At 48.2% G+C, this 20,000-nt stretch overlaps 1 protein-coding gene across 1 annotated transcript in view; it reads right to left on the bottom strand.

The window, feature by feature from the left end:
- Window positions 1-9,845: 9,845 nt before the first annotated feature.
- SLC26A8 (solute carrier family 26 member 8) overlaps window positions 9,846-20,000 on the bottom strand; it is a gene marked incomplete at both ends in the record, with an annotated part of 45,348 nt that continues 35,193 nt past the window's right edge. Inside the window, 4 exons of the mRNA XM_080937735.1 lie at window positions 9,846-10,322; window positions 14,184-14,368; window positions 14,466-14,520; window positions 16,647-17,018. Of these exons, the coding sequence (XP_080793861.1) occupies window positions 9,846-10,322; window positions 14,184-14,368; window positions 14,466-14,520; window positions 16,647-17,018 (1,089 nt within the window). The remainder of the gene's footprint in view (window positions 10,323-14,183; window positions 14,369-14,465; window positions 14,521-16,646; window positions 17,019-20,000) is intronic.

The raw sequence follows: 20,000 nt of genomic DNA on the forward strand, positions 1-20,000 counted from the left end.
CCCCAAAGAGTTGGAATTTCCCCAGTTGGAATTTATGCTGGGAGAAGGAACCTCCTGAAGCCTGTGTACCAGCTAGAGGGGGATTTATCCCCCAGGAAAACATTTCCATAGGGTCCTGATGACAGCCAGACCGCCTTGCAGGAGAGACTGGAGTCCAGACAGCACCAGGTCAGTGATGGGCGTGGCCACACTCTGACCTGGACTGTTTAGCTATGCGGCTATTCGTACCTCGTGACCTCCATTAAACCTAAACCTCACATCAGAGCCCCAAACATGGACTTGAGAGGGTCACTGGGCCTCTTTGTTTCTCATTTCAGTGTGGCCACACTGAGTGAGCATCCCTTTTCTGTTTTTCCGCTTGACTTATCTCTCTGATTGGCTGTTGATGGTGGGGGACTGAGACCGGCTTGTTGGGGCTGCCAGGGCCCAGGCTCTGCCCTGACAACTCAAGGAAAGATAATGGCTGTGCCCTTTGATAAGCACATCGGGGGAAGGAACGCCCAGTGTCTTTCTCCTCTCTTGCTCTCTGGTAGTGGCTCCCACTGCTGAAACCCATCTAAAGTTAGAAGGGGGTGCACCCTATTCCCAGGGCGGAGAACTGAGTGAGCAAGTGGAGACTAGCCAGTCAAGCCTGTCCTGGGGGTGGCTACACCCAAGGCAAATGTGGAGAATGAGCTTTGGTGAAGGGTCGGAGGCATGGAACAGGGGAAGGTGGAGGAATAAAGACCTTGGGGTGGGGGTGAGGGGTAGGAGTGGGGGAACAGGGAAAAACAGTAGAAAGAGGCGGGGAGGCTGCAGACTGTGGTGCCCCGCAGCACCTCAAGGAGGCAGCAGAGCCGACCACACCCCACTCTTAGGGTTTTCTGGTTTGTTTTGGTTGAGAATGATACCAGCTAGGGAAAGGCCAACAGAAGGGTTTGCTTCTGCAACAACCTCGCTCCTGCGCCATGGGGCAGGTGGAGGGCAACCACACACACATTTGCCAAAGAGTCACTAGGAGGCAGACAGAATACAGCTCTGAGAACCTGTTTTCTCAGTTCTTGGAGATCCTAGACTGTTGTCTTTTTGGGTGCCAACAGTGGGTTGACTCGAGCCCCAGAGTCACAGCTGTGTCACCATCAAAGTGGGCTGCAGATAACAGGAGGTGGACTCCGCCCTGTACTTGGTTAGTCGAGCCACGTTCACCTGGCTTGAACAGAGTCTCAGCTAGGCACGTGTTTCGGGCTTGTAATTCCAGCTAACTGAGAGATAGGAGCGCTGCCAGCCGGGGAAGCTCTGAGAGACTCTTTTTCAAAATAAAAAAAAAAGGGGGGGTGAAAAAAGCTAAGGCAGCTTCTGGCCTGGCATGTGGGGTCCAAAGTTCCATCTCCAATTACAGGAGAAATGGGGCTTACCCAGTGGGAGGGGTTGCTCAGTAATCTATATGGTGGGTGTTTGAAAGGGCTATCATTGGGTAACAAGATGGCTCAGTGGGTAAAAGGTGCTTGCTGCCAAGCCTGATGACCCAGGAACCCATATGGTGGAAAGAGAGAACCGTCTTCCACAAGCTCTGAGCCTCACACTTTTTTTTTTTAATTAAAAGGGCCGCCAGTGAACTCTGCAGGACTGACTAACAAGCACTTTGCTGTCAACGTTTTTTGATCAGTAACTTTGCTCACTACTCTTGGCTTGGGAATAACTGAGCAGAAGGCGGGCTGAACCTGGTTATCTTCCAGTGGTGAAGACCCCTTTGTTTGACTATGCTGCTGATGGTCCTGAGTTTGTGTTCAGTGCTGACGGTCAATCAAGATCTTTACACCCTCTACACCAATGAGAACCACACCCACATTCCAAGCATTTCACTGTTGCAGTTGTTCTTCAAGACAGTGCTTCTCTGTGTAGCCCTGGCTGTCCTGTCTATAGACCAGGCTAGACCCAAACTCACAGAAACCTGCTTGCCTCTGCCTCCCAAGTACTGAGATTAAAGATGTGCACTGCCTGGTCATCTTACCAGTCTTGAAAACGCCAACTTAAGGGGGCTGGGGAGGTGGCTCAGCAGTTAAGAACACTGGCTACCCTTCCAGAGGTCCTGAGTTCAATTTCCAGCAACCACATGGTGGCTCACAACCATCTGTAATGGGATCTTGTAATGCTGTCTTCTGTAATACATGCAAATAGAGTGCTCTCAGATGAATACATCTTTTAAATTTAAAATGCCATTTCAAGAGAAGACAGAGGAGGGGGAAGAGAATCTAGGGAGTGAAAATGTTTGTGGCACATTCCTTCTGTGGCATAGAAGGGACACATTGGATCCTTGCTTAAGTCTGCAAATACTGAAGCATCTACATTGTACATCCTTACCTAAAATACAGGGTTTTGGAGGAAGGGGTTGGAGAGATGGCTCAGTGGTTAAAAGCACTGCCTGTTCTTCTAAAGGACCCAGGTTCAATTCCAAGCAACCACACGGGCAGCTCACAGCTGTCTGTAACTCTAGTTCCAATAGACCCAATGCCCTCACAAAGGCATGAATGCAGTCAAAACACCATAAAGAATTAATTTATTAAATACAGGATTTCCCCCAGGTGCACACCTTTAGACTCAACACTGCTGAGGCAATCAGTCAGTGGGTCATCTTCGTGACGTCCAGGTCAGCCAGTCAGCCAGGGCTACAGTGAGACACACTCCCCCCTTTTTAAGTTAAAAAAAAAAAAGGACAAATAATATATTAAAATACATGTCTTTCTCGCCTCAATTCCAAGAATGAATGAACACTTTTAGATAAATCATAATCAAGAAATGAGACTGGCAGACACAGGTCTGCGTTAGTGCTAAGTGTGTTGAAGAGGCCATGTTGACTTGAACAATGAAGCTGAGGCGCTGGTCTCTTCTGTTTTCTGAGAAGCATGTGGAGTACCCAGACTATCCCTCTGCGCTGGAGATGGCCCCTGTTGGAATTCAATCCCTTCAGTAGTCGCAGGGTCATGGTCAAATCAGCTTAGGACATTCACAGAGATGTCCCATGTGGCTTGCATATTTGGGCTCTGATTTCTACCTGCTATACAATGTTAGATTTATTTTTCTTTCTAATTTTCAAATCATTTCTGCCATGTGTCAAACATTTAGACTCCACACATTGAACTAAGGGCTGTGAGCAGCTGAGAAGAAACACTATAGCAGGCTGGGCAGCAGTGGCACACACCCTCAATTCCAGCGCTTGGGAGGCAGAGGCTGGGGGAATCTCTTGAGTTTGAGGTCAGCCTGATCTACAAAGTGAGTTCCAGGACAGCTAGGGCTACACAGAGACACCCTATCTGGAAAAACCAAAACGAGAAAAAAAAGAAAAACATGGTAGCTTATCTCTGTGCTCCTCAACATCCTCTATAATACCTTTTCTAAACAGTGTGGCTCAGTGTTCAGTCATTTGACACAGATACTGGCACTGTCATCTGTGTTGAGAGAGGAAAAATCGTGAAGGTCGGTGAAGGTCACAGGAGCTCAACAAGACAGGGCTTGAATCTGGATAGTTGGTCTTTGGGAACAATAATCTTATTTTTAGTGTGTGTGTGTGTGTTCAGAGGGCAGCTTGTGGGAGTCAGTTGTCTTCTTCTACCATGCGGGTCTTGTGAGTTGGACTTAGACCTTCAGGCTTGGCAGCAAACTTCTTTACCCTCTAAGCCGTGTTGTCAGCCCCTATCCCAGTTCTTTTAGGACTATCCAGGTAATGAGTCCCAGGTCACAATCTTTTAAAACCCGTTTTAATGACCTTCTGACAACTCCAAGAGACCCTCATTGAACTGTTTTGCAAATCCATGATTGGCAGCCCTAGACTTACAAACTTGTTTACCCAGTTACCAGTCCTGTGTTCCTGCACCGGCTGTCTTGTCTTTTCCACCATCTTAGGAAGCCCTTAGTAAGCACTGAGGAGACAGAAGGCACGGGTGTGGGTGCTGTAGTAGCTTCCCGTGTGCACTGGGGCCACACTGATTTAGGATTGGGGTATGGTTTTGTCAGTAACATGTTCAATCCAATCCCCAGAAACCATGTTTTGTTTGTCTGTTTGAAGGCTGAAGAAATACTCAGTCCATAAGAGTGTGGCTGCTCTTCCAGGAGACCTGGGCTTTACTTCTGGCCCCACACCTCTGCTCACAACTGACTATGGCTCTGGTTTCAGGGAACCCAATACCCTCTCCTGACCTCCATGGGTTTCAGTCATGCATGTGGTACATACATACATACATAAGACCATACACATAAGATAAGAAAGAGGGAGGGAGGAGGAAGAGAAAGTGGGGAAGGAGGAGGAGGAGGAGAAAAAGAAAGCTGGAAGTGAGACACACGTGTGATCCAGCTCTGGGGAGGAAGAGACAGGCGGACTCCTGGGGCCCACAGACCAGCCAGCCTCACCTGCTTAATGAGTTCCAGGCCAGTGAAAGTGTCTGTCTCAAGCAAACAGGGATGGAAGGCACCTGTGGCTAGAAGTATCAAAGGCATCTTTTCCCAAAGGGAGAAGTCTCACAGAGTGAGGCTCTAATAGTCCGAGTACAAACTAGGTAGGAGTTCTCATGGTGACATTGGGCACAGTCCTGTCTGAGACTCTTCTGGATAAAGGGACAGTCGCCCTCGTCTCACCGACAGGCAATGAGCACACACTTATCTCTACAGAGCCCATGCCATCCTACGCAAACAGGAGGTGTCTTTAGTCCCAACCCTTCCCTCACCTGCCCAGAAATCCGGGCTCACCTTGAACCCCTGCTGCGGCAGACAGTAACCAGTGGATGCGATGGGAGACTTAGGAGGCCAGGGAAGAACTTGGGCCTGTTTGCTCCTTTTGAACACCCTGTGCGCAGTTTTAGAAAGGCCTGCACTCCAGAGCCCGGCCCGTGCTACAGGGCCATTGCTTTGGCCTGCTGGCAGGTAAGCCTTAGGAGAGGGCTGTGGGGGAAGCGGATAGACCAGGAGGGTGGGGGTGGGGCGTCTTTTCCAACACTGTCTCGAGTGCAGCCTTAATAACCTGTGCAAGGCCGTCACAGACACCCAGCTTCTAAGACAGAGTGGAAACCAGTGGATACACCTCAGTGTGTGTGTGGCCTGTGAGGAACCTCAGTGGTGTCTGTGGCCCCCAAACCACATTTCTAGTAAGTCCTTTATCAAGGAAGCTTCTCCATCAGGGGCCCCCAGAGTCCCGTCCTACCTCCCTGGTCCTCACTCCCCTTCTCTTTGACACTTGTCAGGGTATCCAGCAGCCTGGTCCCTGTGTGCCATGCTGTCCCATGCTGTCCCTCCCCCAGATCATGATGTCCTCCAGAGAAAAGATTCACTCTGGGAAACGCCAGTGCAGCGCTCAGCACATGCCCCAAGCCAACGCGTACCTTGGGTGAAGACATCTGACGTCACAGCTGGCTCAGGACGGGGTACGCGGACTGGGGAGTCCTAAGAAGCTGGAGAGAGTTCAGAGGATGGCACAGTTTCCGCTGGCTCCCTGGCATCCTAAGTTCACTAAGGGAGGAAAGGATTGTGGGAAAAACCTACAGACTGAGAACTGCAGAGGACAGGTATAGCAGGGCCAGAGGGTGGCATTTCTTACCCTCCACGAGAGAAATGTATATACGGTGGGTACTAATTTTCAGTTGTGCATGTGTGTGTGTCTTGTTCTATCCACCCTTCTTTGCTTTTTTGAGACAGGGTCTCTCATTAGCCTAAAAATCTCAGGCAGGCTAGACTGGCTAGTTAGACCAGGAGTCCTCCCATCACCTCTTTCCAGCACTGGGATCACATGTGAGCCACTATTTTTTTTTTTTTCTTCCAACATGAGTTCTGGGAATCAAACTCGGGTCCTTGTACTTGTGGCAGAGACATTTCCTTAGCTCCTTTGTTACAATGCCTAAGGATAACTGTGTGTGTCGTCTCTGTATGCATGTGTGCGTGTGTGCATTTGTACTGCAGGTGTGTGGAGGCAACTCTGGCTGTCATCCTGCAAGTACCACGTACCTTCCCTCTCACCGCCTGGAACTCACTGAGTGGACTAAGCTGGCCAGCCAGGAAGCCCCAGAAACGCCCCTACTATTCTTCCTTGGGGCTGGGATGACACTGTCCCACCACTCCCAGGAAGCACTTCACTGCCTGAGCTATCTCCCCGGTTCCTTCACCCGCCATTTGTAACTGTTGCCTGTTCTATCCTTTATCTGGGATAGTACCTAGCACACAGTAGGAGGTTTAGAGAACATGACTAAAGAACAAATCTGGTGACTTGGGTTCTGGATGCTTGGTTTGGGTGTTCTTTGAGGGAGAGGAAAACATGGGTTCGTGTGTTGGAAGCTTCTTCCATGTGATGATGTGAATATGCTTGGCCCGTGGGAAGGGGTACGATTAGGAAGTGCATCACTGTTGGGGTGGGCTGAGGGGCCCCGTGCTCAAGCTCTGCCCAGTGTGGAGACAGAGTCTTCTCCTGGCTGCCTTCGGATCAAGATGTAGAAATTCTGGCTCTTTGAGTACCATGCCTGCCTGGATGCTGCCATGCTTCCCACCTTATGATAATGGACTGAATCTCTCAATCTGTAGGCCAGCCTCAATGAAATGTTCTCCTGTATAAGATTTCCCTTGGTCATTATATCTGTTCATGGCAACAAATCCCAAACAAAGACAGTCCCCAAGGTAAAGATAGAATGGACCTCTTTTTTAAAAAAATTATTATATAATATATATTTTCCCGAGCCCTCTCTACAGCCCAAGAACCACTGTTTTAAAAGATCCATTCTGGGTTGAAGCTGAAGAGATGGCTCGGTGGTTAAGAGGTCCTGAGTTTGAATCCCAGCAACCACATGGTGGCTTACAACCATCTGTAATGGGATCTGATGCCCTCTTCTGGTGTGTCTGAAGACAGCAACAGCATATATAATAAACAAACAAACAAACAAACAAACAAATCTTTAAAACAACAAAGCCAAAACAAAACAGTGGTTCTCAACCTTCTTAACCCTCAACCCTTTAATACAGTGATGATGTATAAACTCTCATGATGTGGTGACCTCAACCATAAAATTACTTTGTTGCTTCATATCTTAACTATCATTTTGCTACTGTTATGAATCCTAGAGTAAACATCCAATATGAAGGATATCTAACATGTGACCCTGTAAAAGGATCTTTGAACCCTCCTCAAAGGGGTTGCAACCCACAGGTTGATAACCTTTACTTTAGGAACTGGGATGGTTCTCGAGGGACCTGAACTTCCTCGAGAGTGAGTTGTTGTGTGAGCCAATTCTCCCACCACTGTCCTCTGGCTTCTTTCTTGCACACACGATCCCTCTAACGAGGCACTGCATATGGATAGTCCCTCCTCAGACAGCAGGGGAGTGAAGCTACCCAATCTTAGGACTCTGACCTCCAGAATCACTAGCTAAGAAAATGTCTCAGAAAACCTGCTTTGGATATTTCATTACCGCAACGTGAAACCAATATATAATCCCACCTCCTCACCATGATTGTTTTTAGACAGGCTCTATTAGGTAGGGTTCTCTAGAACAGAACCGACAGAGCACATGAATGCACACACACGCACACACAGACACGGATACACATACAGGCATGCGCGAACACACACACAGAAACACACACATACAGGATTTATTAGATTGGCTTACGTGGCAGGGCAGGATGGGCAGACAGTGGTTGTACATCTGTGTATCTGCTGGTACTGTTTAGTCCATGAGGATCGATGCCTTTCATTGGTCCGTATCTGGGGCTGAAGGCCTGCAGAATTCCTAGAGTCTGTCTGTGCTGGAAGCCAAGGAAGCTGGAGTCTGGAGATGGCAGAGGCTGGTAGCATAGCACACAGCCTCACTCGGGAGGTGCAAAACAGACAGCAACGGGTCTTGGCATCTGGGCTGTCTGTTGGAAGCTTCTATGCACTCTGGGGGCAGGTCTCCCCCTCAGTTCTCTCTAGAAAGGCCCCAGAGGCACACATTTCCTGGAGTCTCTCAAGTTGACAATCAACATTGTCTCACCAGGATAGTCTACAACCAGCCAAGTGGTGTCTAGGCTGTTTTCCTGCTTCACCTCCCAAGAATTAGTATCACCAGTGTGTGCCTCTTGTTTTATGTTCAGAGTCACGTTGGATATGACCTTCCAGTCACAGGATGGCCTTCTGGGTCTCCACAGCTGGAGGTGCAGTGCATGGAACAGATACCCACTGAGTACTTGTATAACCAGAGCACACATATGCTGTGTCTGTCATCAGGGGTGTGTGTGTGTGTGTGACTATGAGTATACAGGTGCATGTGAGGATACACATGGAGGTTGGAGGAAGGCCCTGGGTGTCTCGTCTCCCTCAATCTGGAACTTGACATGTTTTGGTTAGGCTGGTGGCCAGTCAAAGAAGTGCCACCAATATTCATGTCTCTGTCATCTCTAACCTCCAGGACTGGGGTTACACATATGAGATGGCATGCCCAGCCTTTTTCATGGGTGCTGGGGACCCGAACTCAGGCCTTTGTGTTTAGCATCAGCTCTCTTCTCTAAACCACCTCTATAGCCCAAGGTGTCTTTCATCTGACAAGAGGAACTGAAAACCTAAGCATGAGGAGTCATGTTTGTTGACTGGAAGTAAAAAAATAAGGTTTGGTATATCTGTGCTCATGGGTCTGTGATTCTCTTCTCGACTTAACTTAATCATAAGTGCACTGTAGCTGTCTTCAGACACCAGAAGAGGGCATCAGATCTTATTACAGATGGTTGTGAGCCACCATGTGGTTGCTGGGAATTGAACTCAGGACCTCTGGAAGAGCGGACAGTGCTCTAACCGCTGAGCCACCTCTCCAGATCTTGGCTTAACTTACTACATTTTTAACAGACAAACAAGAAAACTTTAGGTGGATTAAATAAAACTCGAATGATGATTCCTGGTCCTTAGGGAGGTTTATATGTATCAGTTTAGAACTTTTATCTATTTCTTCTCTATGTGTTTGTATGACTGCTTGTCTGAATGCATAGCAGTTGTAGGAGTGCCGTTGGAGAGGGCATCAGATTCTCTGGGACTGAAGTTACGTGAACCACCCAATGTGTGTGCTGGGAACCAAATCCAGGTCCTCCGCAAGTGCAGTCAGGACTCTAAACTGCTGGGCCAACTCTCCCACCCATCAGACACTTTAAGTCTGGCCCACCAGAAATCCTGGCTTCAGGTTGGTTTGGAACACCTGTAAGAAAGAGCAGCTATAGACAGACTAGAGAGAGTCCAGCAATGTCACCGTTTCTTCCTGTTGGTGCCACCGAATAACTATGACAACCGACGGGAGGGAAGAGTGACAGCTAACGCTCTCTGCTCAGCCTCCCTGCCTGGCTGTATCTAGATGCACTCTTCCATGTCAGCTCCAGCCCACCTAGGTTTCCTTTTGCTGGCTCCCTGCCGAGGTCCCTCCCAACTGACATTTCCACAGGGTTGGTTTTGGGATACAGAGAAAAGCAGGTGAGAGCTCAGTGTTAAGTAGAGTCCCATATTTTATTCAAGCCTCATTTCTTTGGAGAAAGGGAAACGGAGATGAGAGGAGGAACTTGGAGACAACCTGGCGCAGTTCCCAGAGAGTACGTGCCACGAGGCCTTCACTGCAAATCTGTTGAAGATGCGATCTGCAAAGCCTGGAGACAGAGCCCAGAGACAACTGTTGACCTTGAGTCACAGCCTGGGAGTATGATGGCATGTGATCCCAGAATCCAGTGAGAAGAAAGTCAGCAGGTGGAGGTCACAGAGCTGGGACTGGTGGCCTGTACCCAGTCTAGATCTGCCGAGCTGGGCAGGACGGACTTGCCAAGATACTCTGCCTGCTCTCTGGAGTCACCTACCAAGCATCCTGATTGTTTTGGGAAGAGTTCGACTAAGTGTGTGACTGTCTGTTTTCTGCCAGTCGTGTCTGAGGTGGAGCTCCAGACTGGGAGCTTGAAGACCCAAAGTGATAAGCAGGGAAGTGGTTCTGCCAGGGGCTCTGAGACCTGCTCCTCTCTCTCTCTCTTTCTGGCTCGGGCTCCAGCTCTGCCTCTGGGTCTTCCTCTGTCTCAGGCTCTGTCTGGACATCTGTCTCAAACTCTGACTCTAGCTCCAGCTCAGGCTTGGCTTGGATCTCAGAATCCAGCTCAGATCCAGGGTTCAGCTCTGACTCACGGTCCAAGACCGAGTCTAGGTCCAGGTTGAGATCCATCCCACTGTGTTCAGAACCTAGCATGGGGTCCAGGTCCAGCTCAAACTCCAAGTCATCATTTGGCTTATGGGTCTTGCTGTAGCTCGGACTTGCATGTTGGGAACTTTCTATGAAGGCACTATCCATTTTAAGTCTCAGACTGCTCAGCTGGTCATTCTGTAACACACACATTTGGAAGGGTTAAAACCTACCCAAGAAACTCACTTCCACGCAGTCAAGGAATGTAAGGGTTTAAGGCCCAGCAACCCTGAGTTATCACTGACTAGTCTGTCTGCTGCAGATGTGCTCCGGCTTTAGTCATTTGCTCTTCTTTGGGTTCGCTCAAATTGTAACATCTGTTCTCTCTGGTCTTTCTAGCTAGACTGGGTTTTACAAGACATCTTGTCTTTTTATCTCAGTTGCCAACCCCCAACACCCCAACACCATTCTGACATCTAGGCTGTGAGTGTAGCCTGGCCTCTCTGCCTCCATTAGCATCTCTCCAGCTGTGCTGCCCTCTCTTGATTCTGGCCTCTCTGGGCCCAGGGACTGCCTGACTACAGTGACCTCTCTCTTGAGCTGTTCCTTTTGCCTCTGCGTTCATCTTCATCCTGTCCATATACGTGTGTCCCTCATTCTGGATGCAGATCAAAGATGGCCAGCCAGGGTCCCAGCTTATTTGATTTGATGAAGAACAGGGCCTGGATCTAGGTGCCCCCAGGACATGGACTCATATTGCAGGAACAGTCTGCAGTGCTCCATCCCCCTCTGAAATACCCGTCCTTCTCCCTTCCTTCCTGTTACTTTGTGGTGTCTTTTGCTGCCTCCTCTGCTGGCTTTGATCTTGGGCTCTTTTCCTTTCTACCTGTACTTTCCCTAGGTCATTCTGTGTAGGTCCCTGATTTTGTTGCCATCTGTCTGGCAACGAATCTCAGGCTCTAAAGCTTCCTGGATGTGTAGTCCATCTGTCCTTCCACTGTCTCAAGTCCATCTGGGTGCTTGTGGGTAACTTGAGCTTAATACAAAATAAACCTCACCCTTCCACTAGTCTCCTCCGCAAATGTCGCTGGAGGAGGGCGCTTTCAATGCCAGTGTAAGTCCTGAAAGGACTGTCAGGGAGCAGAAGGGTGCCTGTTAGAGATTCCTGCCCACATGTCCACTGGAAGCCACAGTCATGCCTGTCCTTAGTGCCAACACAACAGAAGCTTCTCCCGTCACTCAGCTCACCTGGTCCTGGGGACTCTGACTTACACAATAAGAAATAATATGAGAGTAAGAACTGTAAATAGGGGCTGGGGAGATGGCTCAGCGGCTGAGTCCTGACTGTTTTTTGGAAGGTCCTGAGTTCAATTCCCAGCAACCACATGGTGGCTCACAACCATCTGTAATGGGATCTGATGCCCTCTTCTGGTGTGCAGACATACATAATATATATGTATATATAATAAATTAATCTTTAAAAAAAAAAGAAAGAAAAAGAAAATCAAAGCGTGAACTGGGGAATTAGGGCCACTTTTGTTCTATAACTGTTTGACAGTTTGGATAGAGCCACCCAGCTGCTAAGTGGTTTCAGGGCTCCTGGGTGTGTTGAGGGTGGAGCGATGGGGAAACTGCAAGTCACTGGATGAGCCAGAAAACCTCAAGCCTTGAATTCAGGTCAGAGCCACCCTGGGTCGCTAACACTTCCAGATATCCAGCAAGAAAAACAGCCCTGGTTACAAGTAATTTCTAGAAACAGCTTCTGATACACATCCAAAGATCACTGGGAAACTTAGGCTTTGATAGACAAGGCCTAGCATGAAGTCTCTAAGGTGGTGATGCTGGCATGTGGGACTAGTCCCAGGAGCAGAGGATTTACATGGTAATTTGGAAGAGACAGATGCTCTCTCATAGTTTTGGTTGTGAGCCTAGCCTTTAACAGCTAAGCCATCTTTCCAGCCTGAGACCCACAACAGACCCACTGAGCCAAACCTCAGGGGGCTGGGACAGCTATCTTTCTTTGAATGGACACTGGTATTTGAGAGCCAACAGAAGTCTTTGAGCATAAGAAGGTCACCTTTCGGGGCTGGAGAGAAGGCTCAGTGGTTAAGAGCATTGACTGCTCTTCCAGAGCTCCTGCATTCAAATCCCAGCAACCACATGGTGGCTCACAACAATCTGTAGTGGGATCTGATGCCCTCTCCTGGTGTGTGAAGGCAGCTACAGGGCTAGAGAGATGGCTCAGCGGTTAGGAGCACTCGCTGTTCTTCCAGAGGTCCTGAGTTCAAATCCCAGCAACCACATGATGGCTTACAACCATCTGTAATGGGATCTGATGCCCTCTTCTGGTGTGTCTGAAGACAGCTACAGTGTACTTACATATAATAAATAAATAAATCTTTAAGAAGGCAGGCAGCTACAGTGTACTTGTGTATAATAAATCTTTAAAAAAACAAAACAAGTACATACATATATATAGAAGGTCACCTTAGGTCAGAAACACTGTAAAGAGAATTCTTAAATGTATTTTTTCCATTTATGTGTGTGTGTGTGTGTTATTGGTTGGTGGAGTTGGGCGGTGTCAGCAACACAGCTTTTAATCCCAGCACTCTGGGGACAGAGGCAGGTGTGTGTGGGGGGGGGTGGCAATAAAGATGGTGTTCCTGCTGTAAGGCATTTAACAACTTGCTTTTGCACGTTCACTTACAGATGTGGAACTGGGATGAAGTGTTGAGAGTAAGACAATGTTCTTGCCCAGCTGTGGATCCCAGGTGTAAAGGTGACACCCACCTTTGTAAGCCCTTCCTGTCAGCATGCCCTTTGGCATGCTGTGCTGCTGGGTTCTCAGGCTGCCCTCATGCTAGTGGTAGGCATTAATTCACTTCACCTCAATTTGAACGGAGTCTCAGTCTTTCCCGGGGGAGTCAAGCACCACAACAAATGCTTTTACCCACTGAGGCATATTGCCAGGCTTCAGGTGGGGGTGAACCTGACCAGGCCTGAGGTTTATAAACAAGAGTAGATTATAGAGCAGACCAGAAGCACTATATTCAGGTCTTGTTGAAAGGGAGGAAAACTGGCTGGTTTTGTGTCAACTTGACACAAGCTGGAGATATCACAGGAGCCTCAGCTGAGGAAATGCCTCCATGAGATCCACTAGTGATCAAGGGGAAGGGCCCATTGTGGGTGGTGCCATCCCTGGGCTGGTAGACCTGGGTTCTATAAGAAAGAAGACTGAGCAAGGCAGGGGAAGTAAGCCAGTAAGTGACATCTCTCCATGGCCTCTGCATCAGCTCCTGCTTCCTGACCTGCTTGAGTTCCAGTCCTGACTTCCTCTGGTGATGAACAGCAATGTGGAAGTGTAAGCTGAATAAACCCTTTCCTCCCCAACTTGCTTCTTGGTCATGATGTTTGTGCAGGAATAGAAACCCTGACTAAGACAGGCACATAACCTGTAACACAAAGGCAGAGAAGGAGCTAGAAGGGGAGGTGTGGAGGGAGGGGGGAGTTGGAGAAGAGCTGTGTTCTGTAAGTCTGTGTTGTTCACTTCTCTGAGCCTTTTAAAACCATGGATTATGGTAGCACTTTTCTTGTTGTATTAAAATCCAGTAGGTCAGAACCAAAAGAGCTGAAGAGTAGCCTCTGACCTCTGAATGACACTGATGCCTGTCTGTCTGCTTCCCTGCAGACTCTCATCTGGGCAACCTAAGGCTCACTCTAGTCTTCACTCAGGGTAAGGAGTTGTTCAAACTGCTGACGTACGTGTCTTCCTTTTGCGCATGATCATGAGTGAACCCTTTTTGACGCACAGTGTAAAGACTAGCCAAAGGCCTGGGAGGGCAGCTGTGTCTTCTAGATGCTGACTGGGGATGCTCTAAAATCTGCCTGCCTACGGGAGGATTTCACATGCCTAGCAACTTGTGTGACACTAACCACAGGGCGATGTGCCTGAGGCGTCTGCTGGGCTGGGGATGGATTCTAGATGGGACAATCCTTCATGTGCACATCAGACGCTCCCTCTCCCTCCTTTTCCCCAAGCTCTGGAGGTCCACGTCTAACCTTGTCTAACTCTGAGTAGGTTTCCTGTATTATCATCTCAGCCTCATCCACGCTTAGGTCTGAGGACTCGGAGAACTTCCGAGACAAGGCAAACAGCACGGCGTCATGGAGGCTGAGGAAGAGCTGGGCCTTCGTGATGCCTTCATCAAAGAAATCATTCTTCTCAAGCAGCTTGACCACAGAGGCTACAAACCAAATCCAAACACACAGGTGTCAGCGCCTGAAAGCAGAGCTCCTGAGATACAAGACACACACTCACTCACAGGGTAGAGGGCAACTCACTGTGACACCCTGAAATGAGCACCAAAATGTTGGCATTGTGGAAAGCATTGCACATCTGCAGGGAGAGAGAGAGGGGAGTCAGAAAGCTGCACACAGGCCAGAAATGGCCACTAACTAGCTGGGGCCTGGCTCCTCATCAGGTGTTCATTTGTCCGGGCATTTGTATCTCTTCCTGCTGCTGAGAACTAAGACTGAGGACACGGAGACCAAGCAGGGCATTCCACAGTTTGTGGCGAGTGACAGGGAAGGTTGCTTACAATTCCAAGCAGGGAGACGCCCACAATAAGAGTGTCTACCTGAGGAAGGCTCGGAGTAGATGGGCAATGATGCTCCTGGGAACATTCTAGAGCGTGGATAGAAAGAGCTATCCTCCTTTTTAAAAGTTGTATTTTTACTCATGTACATGTGTGTGAATCTATGTATCTTTAACATGTGCCTGGCACCCATGAAGGCTGGAGAGGGCATGAAATCCCATGGAGCTACACAGCTGTGAGCTGCAATGTGGGCGCTGAACCTGGGTCCTCTGGAAGAGGTACAACCAGTGCTCAAATCCACTGGGCCACATCTCCAGCCCTGTGCTTGTTATTTTAGGGTAAGTAGAACATAATAAATCCCTCCAGTAAGGAGTATCTAGAACCATTATAGAAGAACAAGGAAGCCTAGACTTGTAGGATATAGACTTAGACCATGAGTCTCACAGCTGGAAGGCAAAGGGTCAAGTGTGGGTGCCAGAATACAAGGTGCCTCTGTAAGAATGGGAGACAGGAGGGCTGCTGGGTACCATCCTACGGAGCAGGTAGGAAGAGCCAGGAAAGGCCAGATGCCAGTTGTTCTGAAGCACCAAGTCTTCAAAACAGGGGCTGTTCTTGGGGAGGCTGGGAGAACTGAAGGCAAAAGTAAGGTGTGTGTGTGTGTGTGTGTGTGTGTGTGTGTGTGTGTGTGTGTGTGTGTGTACCCTCAGCTTGGTCCTGCATGCAGCCTGAGAATGAGGGTTGAGCAACTCTAAAGTTACTACAGTACCAGACTAGAAGAAAGCAACTGGGGGGCTGGAGAGATGGCTCAGTGATTAAGAGCACTGTGCTGCTCTTCCAGAGGTTCTGAGTTCAATCCCCAGCAACCACATGGTGGCTCACAGCCATCTGTACCATTTGTAATGAGATCTGATGCCCTCTTCTGGTGTGTCCGAAGACATCTGCAGTGTACTTATAAAATAAATAAGTTTAAAAAAAAAAAAAAAAAAAAAGGCAACCCAACCCAGGCCATTGGTGAAAAGTTCCCAGAAGGAGACAGTACTGAATACCCCTGCATCTGACTGTTGGCGAGTGCACTGTGAGCAAGCTAACCCTAGCACTTGGAAGACAGGCAGCAGATCTCTGAGAGTTCCAGGCCAGCCTGCTATGTCTACATAGTAAGTTCCAGACCAGAAAAAAGGAGAAGCCAGTTGCCCTTAAGAAAAGCCTACTTCTTCAGGTGTTCACACACAGGACCCAAGTCAGAAGAGAACATGCCTATCAAAGGAGCAAGGCAGGTCCCTGAGAACTGGGAGGGAGTGTTCCGAATATTTAAACCGGGCCATTGTGAAGAAGGGTGGAACAGAGAGTGTCTGAGGGGAAAAGGCATTAAACACAAAGCCAGCTCAGTAACCATGCAGCTCAGCTGTCCCGCTGCAGAAGCAGACTTCCAAGAGAATCTCCTCCATGGTAACAAAGGAGAGACCGGTAGGAGGGAAAACCCTGCTGGTGCCTGACAGGCAGGGCCAGACTTGAAGTGTCATTTTTTTTCTAACTCTCTGAGCACAGCCTGCAGCCGAGCAGCTGACCAGCACAAAGAATCTTGGTGACCGGTTCCTTTTCTGTAGAGCTTGGTCACCGAAAAGATCCTTTGGCGTCCCGGTGGGTGGGGCGTAGATGCTGCCTCTGTGATGTTTAAGAAGCAACTCCTCGGTTCCCAAGTTCTTGGGAAATGATGAATAATTCAAGACTAGGGAACTAACTGCTCTAGTTCAACAAATCAGAGCTGGTTTATTCTCTTATTGTTTTTATTGATTTTAAACCACCTTCTGCGCCCCTGCCTCTAGTGACTGAGCAATCCCATGATGCAGAGAATCACACTGGCATGGGGTGTGTGAGTGTGGGTTGTAGGAGGGGTCAGAGCCTAGAGCCAAGCCTCCTTGGTACTTACCTGCCGTAATACAACCAAAGCTGGATTATCCACATAGTGCACCACGGAGAAGTCCAGGATGATGGTGTGGATGTTGGGCTGCATATCTGAGTAAGGCAGGATGACAGACCTGGACTTGCTCTGTGCTAAGCTCTCTGAGTTTTCGGGCGGTGATATTAAATTGTTTCTTAGGGGGTTGGCGGGTGGCCAGGTTTTCTCTGTGTCCTCGTAGTTCTGCCCTACATTTCTCTGTGATGTGGAAGACACTGTGTAGGGGATCTGTTCTTCAGAAGTGGTTTGACTGGTGTTCCCACTACCCAGGTAGGAGCAGCGGATCAGGTTGGTGGATGAATCCTGATTCTGTTTGTTTTCATATCGCTCTGTGTAGACAACCTGGGACATCAGAGGAGAGTGGGACCTTGATAAGGCTCAGGAAGGGCCCAAGTCCCTGCTTCCTAGCTCACTGTGTTTCCTCAGAAGCTCTACCTCATCATTCCTTTTGAGCTTGGCTGTCCCACTAGCACTTGAAGCCACAGTCAGAGATTGGAGTTTATGGCCTTCCCCCATGGTACCTTCCTCCCAACTGTGTGTCCCTCAGTGACATCAGTCTGTGAGCCAGACTTGAAGTCATCTTTACTTTATTCACTTCTGTTACTCCTGTAAAGTGCTTTCTCTCTCTCTCCTTTTTACTTGTATGTATGTATGTACATATGTAAGTATGCATGCATGTATGTATGTGCCTATGTGCATTATACAGTATATATAAGCAGGCCAAATACATCACTTATATACAGGAGGTCAAAAGAGGGTGACAGATCCCCTTGAACTGTAGTTATGGGTAGTTGAGCCACCTTTTGTGGGTGCTGAGAACTGAACCTGGGTGAGAAGGAAGGGCAGTAAGTGCTGTTAACTACTGAGCCATTTCTTCAGACCTGTGATCAGCTTCTTATCAGGGCCCTCCACTTCTTGCATGAACAGCCTTTCATCAAGCCTTCTTAAGAACAGGGCAGCTGGTTTCTTGAGACGCTTGTCTTCATCTCTGACTGCTCCCATCTCCCAAGAAACCTGAGTGGCTGGTATGGCACATGGACAGGACCATGGGCTGGGAGCACCACGCAGTGCCAGGTTAGTGTGGCCTCTGCAAATGGAGTGTGACAGTTGGGTTTGTCACCTGTCCTTTCTTCCTCCACTGTGTGTGTCTACCTGAGAAGATCACTCCTATGGTCCACAGAGCCTCATACATAGTTCTGCCTCCAGGTCCTTGCCAAGCCTGCTGGTATGGAGATCTCTAGTTTCCAAGCCAGTTTTACGCCAGTGACTCCAGCAGCCTGTGGCCATTTACCATGTGGTGCCTCCGGCGTTCTAAGTTCATGCCACTTTCTCTGTCCAAATGCTTATGTACTATTTATTATAAGCTAGGCATGTGCTTCTGACTATAATAGGGAGATGGCACTTCTCATATTGTGTTGTACATTACTATTCCTATTAATAATTTCAAGGTGGGCTGGAGAGACACTCAGTAGTTAAGAGCACCTGCTGCCCTTGCAGAAGATTGGAGGGGTTCCTAGCATTCATTTCAGGTAGCACACAATCACCTAAAACTCCAGCTCAGGAGATCTGATACTCTTTTAACCTGTGTAAGCATCTACATACACACACACACACACACATACACACATTTAAACACATACATGCATACAAAAGCATATATACATTAAAAAATAAAAAATTTGGGGGGGAAGAAAAAAATAAAAAATTCCAAATTATACCATTATTTACCATCTTGAAAGGAAAAAGATTAAAATTATAATATACTTGGATATTATACAAAGATCAGAAATGTAAGAGATTATTATTTTATTATTGAAATATGCATTGTATTTATGTCACATTAATGGAGAATTGCCTCCCTAATTTGATTTTAAACCCCAGGAATGTTTCAAATCAATCTTACACATTCTGGGTGCTGAGTATGTAGGCAGAACAAGTTTGCTGAGTTAGTGGAGTGATAAAACCTTAGAACATTTAGCATGGTATGGCAAACCCAGCATTTGGGAGGCAGAGCCAGTAGGATCAAGAGCTCAAGATCCTAAAGATATGTTGTACAGGCCTTTGATTCCAGCACTTGAGAGGAGAAAGCAGATGGATCTCAGGGAGTTCGTGGCCAGCTTGGTTTACATATTGAGCTCCAGGCTAGCTAGACCTATAGTGAGACCCTCCCAAAAATATATATGCATCACACACAACACAAAAATGTGAGTGCATATATATGTAATATTAAGAGATGTATATGTGTTTGGATGAAACCCACTCCAGACTCTTGCCTACCCAATTCCCCTTCTATCCCTCACATCACTCCTAACTCAAATGGCTTTCTCATGTTTCTGCTTTTTCCATATCAAGAGTCTACCTAGTGTCCTATCTGTGTGTCTGTGCCCCTCACAGTCTATCTAGTGTCGTATCTGTGTGTCTGTGCCCCTCACAGTCTATCTAGTGTCGTATCTGTGTGTCTGTGCCCCTCACAGTCTATCTAGTGTCGTATCTGTGTGTCTGTGCCCCTCACAGTCTACCTAGTGTCGTATCTGTGTGTCTGTGCCCCTCACAGTCTACCTAGTGTCGTATCTGTGTGTCTGTGCCCCTCACAGTCTATCTAGTGTCGTATCTGTGTGTCTGTGCCCCTCACAGTCTATCTAGTGTCATATCTGTGTGTCTGTGCCCCTCACAGTCTATCTAGTGTCATATCTGTGTGTCTGTGCCCCTCACAGTCTATCTAGTGTCGTATCTGTGTGTCTGTGCCCCTCACAGTCTATCTAGTGTCGTATCTGTGTGTCTGTGCCCCTCACAGTCTATCTAGTGTCGTATCTGTGTGTCTGTGCCCCTCACAGTCTACCTAGTGTCATATATCTGTGTGTCTGTGCCCCTCACAGTCTACCTAGTGTCGTATCTGTGTGTCTGTGCCCCTCACAGTCTATCTAGTGTCGTATCTGTGTGTCTGTGCCCCTCACAGTCTACCTAGTGTCGTATCTGTGTGTCTGTGCCCCTCACAGTCTATCTAGTGTCGTATCTGTGTGTCTGTGCCCCTCAGTCTATCTAGTGTCGTATCTGTGTGTCTGTGCCCCTCACAGTCTACCTAGTGTCGTATCTGTGTGTCTGTGCCCCTCACAGTCTATCTAGTGTCATATCTGTGTGTCTGTGCCCCTCACAGTCTATCTAGTGTCGTATCTGTGTGTCTGTGCCCCTCACAGTCTACCTAGTGTCATATATCTGTGTGTCTGTGCCCCTCACAGTCTACCTAGTGTCATATCTGTGTGTCTGTGCCCCTCACAGTCTATCTAGTGTTGTATCTGTGTGTCTGTGCCCCTCACAGTCTACCTA

Source organism: Micromys minutus (assembly GCF_963924665.1).
Source record: "Micromys minutus genome assembly, chromosome: 25".
Lineage (NCBI taxonomy): Eukaryota > Metazoa > Chordata > Mammalia > Rodentia > Muridae > Micromys > Micromys minutus.